General features: G+C 39.2%; 1 protein-coding gene across 1 annotated transcript; it reads right to left on the bottom strand.

The window, feature by feature from the left end:
- Positions 1-7,552: 7,552 nt before the first annotated feature.
- LOC120111422 lies at positions 7,553-8,842 on the bottom strand. Its single transcript, XM_039128481.1, has 2 exons — positions 8,653-8,842; positions 7,553-8,354 (listed from the first exon to the last, which is right to left on the bottom strand). Exon 2 carries the CDS (start codon positions 8,349-8,351, stop codon positions 7,875-7,877), a length of 477 nt encoding a protein of 158 aa, XP_038984409.1. The 5' UTR covers positions 8,352-8,354; positions 8,653-8,842; the 3' UTR covers positions 7,553-7,874.
- Positions 8,843-10,537: the final 1,695 nt, after the last annotated feature.

The raw sequence follows: 10,537 nt of genomic DNA, 5'->3' as shown, positions 1-10,537 counted from the left end.
CTCCTGAAGAATTCGAGTCGACTCCGATGCTTGCCGAGTCGACCCCCGATAGTTTCGAGTCGACTCCAAGGAGTAACAGACAGAAAGACAGAGAAGTTGTTTTGGACTCTGAGAACCGAGTCGACTCCAGAAGAACTCGAGTCGACTCCGACAGTTGGCGAGTCGACTCCTAAAGAAGCAAGAGTCGACTCTCAGAGGAATGCAAGACTAAAAGTCAGAGAGCCAACTTCGGTGTCTGAGAGCCGAGTCGACTCCAGCAAAGTCCGAGTCGACTCCGAGGCAGTTCAACTCCAAAGACAGAAGACCAGTTCTTCGGTGTCTGAGAGCCGAGTCGACTCCAGCAAAGTGCGAGTCGACTCCGAGGCAGTTCAACTCTAAAGACAGAAGACCAGTTTTTCTGGCTCTGAGAGCCGAGTCGACTCCAAGAGAATCTGAGTCGACTCGAGGAAGTAAATCCGAAAGAAAGATCTTTGGATTCCTGAAGAACGAGTCGTCTCCAGAAGGGAGAGTCATCTCCGGACATTGGCGAGTCGACTCCAGGTTTAGCCGAGTCGACTCCAGAAAGGGACAGCACTTTATTTCAAATTTTGAACAGTGGACGAGTCGTCTCCAGTAAAGCATGAGTCGACTCCAACAACAGCCGAGTCGACTCCTATCCCAACGGACACTTGGTCAGGAGTTGCAGATTGTGCAGAATGGCTCTAAAAGTATGTCTAACGGCTAGTTTTCGATGGGGATTGCTTAAATAGCCAGAGTGAACAGTAATAGAGTAAGAAAGAGAGACTCCATTCAAAGCAAAAGGGATTTCCACCTACCAAAGCCTCTCAAGAGTTAAGACAAGAGAAAGAAGGAAGAAGTACATTGAAGTCCATCCTCCAAACATCTTTCTCGCATTCAAGGCTCTCCTCTGACATCAGATCATCAGTGCATTCAAAGAGGAGACTCAGTGTTCGAGAAGCCCTTTCTTCCTCTTCCAAAATCTGTTTGAGAGCTTCTAACTCTGCATTATTTATATTGTTCATATTTGCTTGTTAAGAAGCTTTTCCTGTACTCTTTACAAACTGTTTTCTTGTTACTTGATTCAATCAGGGGATTGAATCAAGGTTGTTGAGGTTTGTTGGTGAGCCGAGATTAAAACCAACAGTGTAAGGGTTCGATTGTGATCCCGAGAAAATAATCGGGTGGTTCTAGTCGGTGAGCCTGTGAAAACTGACCGAGTTCGTTGTGATCTCGTAAAACAACAAGTTGGGTTGTGAGCTTGTAAAATAACCGGCTGTAATCCGAGGGATTATAGTGAACTCCCAAGTGAAGCTTGGAGAGTGGACGTAGGAGCAAGGGTTAGCTCCAAACCACTATAAAATCTCTTGTGTTTGTGATTGTATTATTGTCTCTCCCATTCCCTTCATCCACTGCATATAGTAAACTAATTAATCTACTTGCAATAAGGTTTAATTAGTTACTCATTAAGTTTTAATTTGCAATTATTACTTAAAATCCAATTCACCCCCCCTCTTGGGTTGTCTTCTTGGGCAACATTCAGCAAGTGCAGAATTTCAGCATAATCAATGTGCTTGTCCTAATTAGCCTACTCTGATACCAAAAATGATGCGGGATGAATGCGAGGGATTTAAACATAAGGGTTATCAGTAAGTTATGTTGATTAACTAGCCTAATTGCAACAGAAAATTCAGTCACATATGAGCATAGAAAGCATTATCATGAGCATAGTAATTTCAGGACTAGTCACCCGTATGTACTAATTCATTTAGGACTTATAGTAATGGACCATTGTGGTTGAGAAACCACTAGATTAGGACGTTTTCTTCAATAAATCAGACCTAGAGTTGAGGCTTACAAAATATTGAACTTCTGGAATTCTTCTGGAGGAGGATCCTTGATCTCACTCTCGGCAGTTGATGAATGAATAAAAAGAGCTTCTTTCTTCCTGAGCAATCTTGCTTTATCACCTTGAGAGAAGGTTGGGCGTGAGGCCCTTGTTCCAAGTTGGGCAAGTGGCCCTAAAGCCACTTCCACATCCACGGCAGCCCTATCTCCTCTCGCCTCCTTTTTCTTTTGTGATTTCCATTCCTCTCTCACGCCAAACCTCTAATCCCTGTTTTTTTGCAGGTCCTTAAAGTACTCCATGTCATTGGGTCTATTATCCTTCCAAACCAATAGCAAGGGGGCCCTGTTGCAATGGAAGATGAAGCTTGGTTATCCAATCATCAACCCTCGAGAGTGAGATCAAGGATCCTCCTCCAGAAGAATTCCAGAAGTTCAATATTTGGTAAGCCTCAATTCTAGGTCTGATTTATTGAAGAAAGCGTCCTAATCTAATTGTTTCTCAACCACAACGGTCCATTACTCTAAGTCCTAAATGAATTAATACATGCGGATAACTAGTCCTAAAATTACTATGCTCATGATAATGCTTTCTTAGCTCATATGTGACTGAATTTTCTGTTGCAATTAGGCTAGTTAATCAACATAACTTACTGATAACCCTTATGTTTAAATCCCTCGCATTCATCCCGCATCATATTTTTTTTTAAATTAGATGATGAGAGTTCTACACCAATAATTTGAGCTATTATATATGATCCGCGTTCTCTAACTAAACTACTAAGATATCAAAAATCAGACGATTAAAACTGCTTGATTTGGAAACTTCTAACTTATGCATCAAACAATCAAATAAAATATATTTTTTTATTTTATTTAAATTACTCAATTTTTGGCTATTTAATATATAACTAGAATCTTCAAATTACATTTTTTTATATATAGATAATTTAAAAATAATAGATAATATTTAATAATTTGTATCATTAATGCATGATCATCATCCAATTGAAAAAAAATGTTACTTCATACTATTTGTGACTCGAACCTAACATAGACGATGTAAAATTATATCCCATCTCTCCAACGTGCTTTGCTTGGGGCTCGGGACATGACCTCGATGTAACGATAGGTTTTCATCTAATGCAAAAAGTGGGGTGTGAACCATGTCAAATCAAATCTTAATATCGATCGAACGGGCCAGCATTAGTATTTAGGACCCAGGTGTGACAAAATCCTATTCGGAGGCAATTGAGAAGCGATACGTGGAGAGAAACAAGCTTAATGGGAACCAAAGATATTCGAATCGGCTTGATATTCGAGGCATCAGCTCTTGGTGCAGAGCTCAGGGTAGCGTGGAAGGCAATCTCCAACGTAAGATGGGTCTTGAGGGGGATTCAGCTATGGTGATTGGTTGGATACAAAAGAAGGGCGGAGGAGGGTAGAACACCTACTACTAGACAACATCCGGTGGTTGGTGAAGAAGTATGATGCCTTCCAGGTTGTGCATGTGTACTAAGAGGCGGACAGTATCGCTGACTGGATCGCCTCCTTTGCTGCCCAATACTTTGAAGAGGTCCTCTGCATGTGTCATACATCTGTTCTTCCAACGCTGAGTTGTTTTCTCTCTCTTAATTCTGATGGCTATGTTCATGCTAGAGTAGTGTGAGCAGCCGATGTATAAAAAAAAAGAGAGAGAGAGAGAGATTATTGATGGCTTATATCTAGGTTTAAATCTTAGACAAAAAGCTAATTTGGACCATGGTCCTGTCCAGTGCCGGCTCGAGCCTTAGGCGACTGAGGCGGTCGCCTAAGGCCCCCGGCCCAGGGAAGGCCCCCACCGGAAGATGCTGCAGCTATACAAACAGTCATTCCTTCCATTCTCGTCTTCCCCCCTTCGTCTTCCACTCTTATCTTTCATCCCTTCTCTTTTTTGGTTTTGGTCTTGGTTTTCCTTCCCTCACATTACTCCTGATCCAGCTGGGCCATCGGGAAGAAAGATAGGGGGATCGGAGATGGACTTCTTGGAGGGTGGAGATTCTTTTAATTTTCTCCTCTCGGTTTCTTCTCCCCTCGGGTGGTAGAGAGAGAAAAGGAGCTAGAGGGAGTTGAATGGCTGCTGTGCTGTGATGTTGCAGTTGCTGCTTGGGTACTCACTTGAAGGGGAGACGGTGGGATGGGACTTTTATTTATTGGATGGAGTGAATTTCCCATAATGCCCCTACTTTCTCTTATAGAGAGGTGCAATTTTTTTATTACCTTGACAATGAAGTGGCATGAGATAACCATTTCCTATTCGGCTTTTGCTTGACATGGTAAACACTATTGTTAAGCATTATCTTAGTTAATTAATCAGTTTCATGGCCCTTCTTTTCGAGCAATTACTTTTATTTACTTTCATTTAAAAATTATATTAAATTAAAAAAAAAATTTACCTATTTTTATTAAATTTATATATCTTTATTGAAATAGTATACTTGATAGCTATCTATTTCTATATCATTTTTTAAAATATTTTATATTTATTAAAAAAAATTATTATTAAAAAAAAGAGGCCTCATTCATTGGATTTGCCTTAGGCCCCCAAATGTATTGGGCCGCCTCTGGTCCTGTCCATCTCACTGCTAAACCAGGATGGTGAAAAAAAAATTAGAATGAACTTTATGCCACCCCAACAACTTATAAACGATAGAAAGATGCAAGGAATGGTTTTCTTGAAATAACATTATAGAGTTATTTCAAAAGTTGTTTCCAACGAAAAATAGGAATAACTTATGCAATAACTATTCCTGCCGATCCAGACCAGCCTAAAAACACAAGGGAGAGAGAGGAGAGAGCTCGCAGGGGCTTTTGTGGGGCCAAAAACCTGCTGCGAGGGAAGAAGGGATTCTTACCGTACTGGAAAGCTAATCATGTGGGCTCTTCCCACATGAGCCCCACCCCATCAGTGCCGTGCTCTCCATATAACAGTTTAACCATTTAATATCCCCTTCCACATGACAACCTTCCCCTCGTCCCAGTTTAGGGAATGTTTTTAATATTTTCTGAACCAGAGACTACTATATAAAAAAATAGAAATCCCTGCCTTAGTGGAAGGAACGAAATAGTTTATTGGTGCAAGCTAGGTGACCGCGTTCTATAGATACGGAAAAGTTATATCCTACACAAAGTATAGGATATGAGTGTACATGCCGCCAATCACAATCGCTTATTTCTATAAACTCTGCACCTTTGTACACTGCTATAAAGATGACTGACTATAATTGGTGACTTGAATAGCAACATAGTGCCGATATGATTTCTCTATAAATATGATAGCACTAAAAGTACAATTGACCGTCAAAAGATACTGATCTTCCAGAGTAATAATAATTTGTTAAAAGAGCTTGTGGTGCCAACTTGATCAGCTACTAATTACCACCATAGAGGTGAAAGTGGATCGGATAATATCCATTAGAATCCAGTTTTATATCTAAATTTATCTAAGTATAGATAAAAATTTGAGCATCCGATTAATATCAATATTCGTATCCATATCGGTCAACAAAAAAAAAATTAATATCGATAGACAACTATCTGATTCGTATCCGAATAATCATTTTTATTTATAATACTATTTAATTTTATATGATACTCATAAATTTTGAAGAAAAATAAATAACCATATTAATATGCTATTAACTTGATTTACTATCCACTTAGTAATATCTTTGATTTTATGGTCATAAAGTTTAATTATCTGATTTATACCTATATTTCTGATATCTGATTTATATCTATATTTATCGATTTGTACCATATCTATTTAATATAAATATAAATATATTTTTTATATCTAATTAATATTTATATTTATATTTATGAAATAAAATAAATATAAATATAAATATGCTAGCATTCGATTTATTTTCGGCCGCATTTCATCCCTACCGACACGATCTTTGGTTTCATAATGATAGTGGTGCCGGCTCTTCCCATTAATGTGCTTTTAACATTAATTTAATACTGGCGTTTAGTATGCACCGTGCATGAGACTTTTAGAGAGAGATGGTACAATATTAAAATAAAAACTTGAAAGAAAAAGCGTGAAATAGAAGAGCCATGCAATTATTATACAACGGAGCTTCGCATTTGTATATTATTCAAATTTACACATCTAATTTTTAAGTTTTTATATAATGTATTGCGCAAATATTTTATGAAGTGACGCTGAGCGTTTATAGAATCTTCCGTCTAGAATTAGTTAGATACCATCATTCATCATCGTTTCACTTCAAAAATATCTCATCCACTGGACCACTGATATGGCATCAAGATAGAACACCATTATCAAGCAAATATACCTCAGGTTGACGGTGCAGCCTAGACAACAAATATAGCTCACGAATTAAATTTTTCTAGCATTTGATTGTAAAGTATATCTGTCTGAAGCCATACTAAATTTAGTTTTAAATCTCTATAAAGTACCCACTTATATTAGATTAAGCTTTTTTTTTATTTTTATACAATGGTCGCCCACGTTAATCTAGCATGAATACAATCGAGCCAAGATATAATATGTGGCATAAAAATGGGATACAATATCAGCTCATGTCCATAAAACCTTTTCGAAATGATGAATAGTGAAGAAGGCAACTAAATCAGCCACCCTATTCGCCTTCCGGTAAATATGAGCAATCCGAAAAGAGTCACAGTCTCTTACTATTCGCCGTATATCGCTAAGAAGAATCAGTCTAATAATAAAACAATGGACCAAATTAACTTGATTAAGATAGAAGTAAATAATGCAATAAAAGAAAATGACTCGGACTCAAATGGATCCAATCCGAGTCTTGACTCAATTCGGAGGCTCAGGATCATCTGGATGAAGAATTCTGATATTCCCATCGGAAAAAAAATTGTACAGCACTACAACCCACACTGCAATCGGCAGCTTAGCCAAAATCACGTTGATTTTTTTTTATTATTATTTTTTGGCTACATTCAAAAAGAAATAAGCAGGAGGTAGACCTATTAGGGTACAACTGCTCACGTTACCATCACACCAGTAAAATCCAACGAGCGCTGATAAACTCCCCAAAGCTCATCCCAATTAAACTTGTTAAAAACATCATAAGACCAAGACAGGGGAGCTTGTACCTTCTGAAAACTCCCATTTTGCCCTCTTGCAGAACCGGTTTTGGAGACCTTCTCGTTTTTGGCTTTTTTTACTAACCTTTTGGAGTTATGCCTTGGGAGCATATCATCCGCAATTCTAATATATATAGAAAAAATGACAAAAACATGTCTTGATATAAATGCAATTATGTCAACATAATATATACATATAAGCACTTAAGACTCATTTGATCCAAAAAATAATAATAATAATAATAATTTTTTATATTTTTAGTTGATCATAAAAAATTACATGTCCGTTTGGTTGAACATCTATTTTTATACAAAATTATATAAAATAATTTTTATATTCTTAATATTTTTTATGTTATCTAAAAATTTAAGAGTATTTTTTCAAAAAAAGTTATTCTAACTTTTAGTTGCTAGGAATTAAACTTTTTTATGTCTTTTTTTTTGTGAAAACTCCAACTAAATACTTGACTTTATTTTTTTTGTTTTTCTACGAAACAAACGAGCTATTAGAAATTAGATATTTTATATTTAAATAATTTATCTTATCATGTAACGAATTGCTCCTTCGGAGCTAAAGGAAAAGACTTGAAAAGGTCACGCGTTTACTGGATAATTATCTTTTTAGTTTTGTTTCTTTTCTTTTCATAACAACTTGCTGCATGATTACCAGGAGACTCACAGACGCACACAACACAAGACACACGAAGTGAAGGAGAGAAACAAAAGGACTCAACTCCTTTCCATCTCTTCTCGAGTTATAACATCACCATGGAGGAACTGAACTTTTTGATTGGTGACGCCATGGCCTCCATGTAACCACAACCCATATGGAAAATAGAGAACAAAAAGACTCCGAAAAGACTGAACATAAACCAAAGAAAAGGCAAATAAATACTTTTTTTTTAAAAAAAAAAAGGGAATAAGGAAGAAGGACCCCATTCCCCACACAGTTCGAGAACACGCTCAGGTCTCGGCCGCCGCCGCCGCCGCCGTCGTCGCCGCCCGCTCCGCCTGCTTCCTCTGCGGCCGCGCTCCACTGACGCCGGCGCCGCCGCCGCACTGCCGTCGCTTCCATTCGCACCAGGCCCCGCCGCCGGCACAGCCACCGGCGGCGGAGGTGGGCGTAGCTCCACTCTCCCGTCGATGCAGGAGGCGCACTTGCGCTCGATCCACCCCTCGAAGTCGTAGCCGTACCCGAATATCCTCCGCCCGGAGCAGAGCCGCCCCACGATCCCGGCAATGACGCCGAGCACGGCGATGACGGCAATAACGCCGATCACCGGCCCGTACGACCCCCCGCCGCTCGACCTCGACACCACCTCGTACACTGGCGAAGGCGGCGGTTGCTGCTGTTGCTGCTGCTCCAGCGGGTACGACATTTCCTAGACGCCAAGAAAAAACCCAAAAAGATTCGATTTTTGGATGCCTTTCGACGCGAATGGATCGAGAAAGCTGATGGGATTCTTAGCGAATTTTTGAGGCGAATAGTGTTTCAAAAGGCAAACAAAGCAGAGAAGAAGGGAAAAAAAGCAGTGGATCTTGAGCAAGATTCAGAGGCATTTGCTGATAAACTAAAAAAAAAAAAGTGGGAGGGAGGAGAATCTCTCTCTTTTTGGGCGCTTTCGAAGCGCAGAGAAGGGATTAAAGATGGAGAAACGAGCGAAGGGAAGCAAACCAAACCTCAATCCAGCTACGGACTCCTCGAATGTGATCTTCGAAGTGTCACAGCTCGAGCCCAGGGTTTCCAAGACCGGAGAGCGAGGAAAGAGAGAGTTAAAAAAGGAAGGATTTTTATCCCTCCTGGTGATCAGCCTGAGAGAGAGAGGGAAGCTCAGCTGGGTTGCAGTGCCCGTTATAAGAGTTCGATCCAAGAATGGTTAGATGCGTGAGACGTGTCCAATCCGACGGCTACTGTGGGGTTCTAACGGAAGGGTGGTACTTCTGTAATAAATTTACTTTATTTGGTGCAGGGTTTTGCATTCCATTTGGAGCCCCGTTAATGGGCGCTCTCTCCTTTACCGCTGATTTATGAGTATAGTAGCCGTTGTTGCTTTGTTTTTTTTTTTTTTGGAAAATTATTGCGGGCAACCACCAATCGCCGCGGCGTATTGCTGTGGGCCATGTCTGAGACGGGCGCGCGATGAATGGAGACCCACGCTCGCCCTTCTCCATCATTGGCGGCGTGCACCAGCGTGGCTATGCACGCGGTGCACGCAATAATTTTTCATTTTTCTCAGGGATACTTTTAGCTTTCTCCAATTTTGAGCCGCCTTCTCTAAGATTGTAAAAATTTAGGAATATCAATTGGTCGCCAAACCTTTTAATTATTGCAATATGATCCAGCTATACAAAATGTTAACGCATCAAGGCCGCCTAATAATTAAATTTACAAAATTGTAAAGCTTGGCACAAATTGAATAGGATGAAGAAAAGCGGCATATAGGATAGAGTATTTTGAGATTTGTATAAATTGATAAATAACAAAAGGAGGAGTGCTTTGAGATTTTGGGCAAGCAGTTGGATGATAAAAAAACATAACGATTTGAGATCTATTCAAATGGGCGAATCATAGAGGATGGCATGCTTCGAGATTTGGGCAAGCAAATGGATGATAAAGCATGGAGCGTTTGAGATCTATGCACTAGATGATAACAGGACAGAATACTTTGAGAACTGTGCAAGTGGATGAATGATAGAGAATGCAACACTTTGAGATTTGTTCACGTAGATTAATAAGAGGGGATGGGGTGCTTTGAAATTTGTGTAGGTAGATGAATAACACAAAAGATTGAGCATTTTGAGATATGTGTAGATGAATAGGTGATAGAGGCTGAAGTGCTTCGAGATTTATGCATATGAATGGATGATAGAGAATGGAGCGCTTTGAGATATGTGTAGGTGGATGGATGATATGGATGGAATGCTTTGAGATTTGTCCAGGTGGATGGATGATAGGAATAGAGTACTTTAAGTTTGTGCAGGCAAATGAATAATAGAAGATAGAATATTTTTCAAATATATGCAAATATATGATGATAGAAGATGAAGCGCTTTGAGATTTTTGTACACAATGGATGATAGAGAACGGAGTACTTTAAGATTTATATAGGCGGATGAATGATCTAGAGGATGGAGAGTTTTGAAACATACGCAAGAGTATTTTTAGGTGGCTCTAAATTAAGAGTATTTTTTTTTCTCCATCGACAATATCATGATCCAAATATACGGCTGCACTACATTGCGATGGCTAACTAAACTTTTTAAATTTACTTTTTAAAATTTTTAAGGTCTAAATGTTAATGGTCCAAATTTGAAGAGGTGTCTAATAGGGAGGCTTCCTAAATAGACCAAGTCCACTGTGAATTAAACAATAGGGAATCATGATCCAGATATACGGCTGCACTACATGGCTAACTAAAAATTTTAAAATTTACTTTTTAAAATTTTTAAGGTCGAAATGTTAATGGTTCAAATTTGAAAGGTGTCTAATAGGGAGGCTTCCTAAATGGACCAAGTCCACTATGAATTAAACAGTAGGGACTCTCCCTAAATGGTCAAGTCCACC

Source organism: Phoenix dactylifera, chromosome 7 (genome assembly GCF_009389715.1).
Source record: "Phoenix dactylifera cultivar Barhee BC4 chromosome 7, palm_55x_up_171113_PBpolish2nd_filt_p, whole genome shotgun sequence".
Taxonomy (NCBI): domain Eukaryota; kingdom Viridiplantae; phylum Streptophyta; class Magnoliopsida; order Arecales; family Arecaceae; genus Phoenix; species Phoenix dactylifera.
The sequence above is the reverse complement of the archived record's forward strand: the minus strand, read 5'-3'. Positions and strand labels throughout refer to the sequence as shown.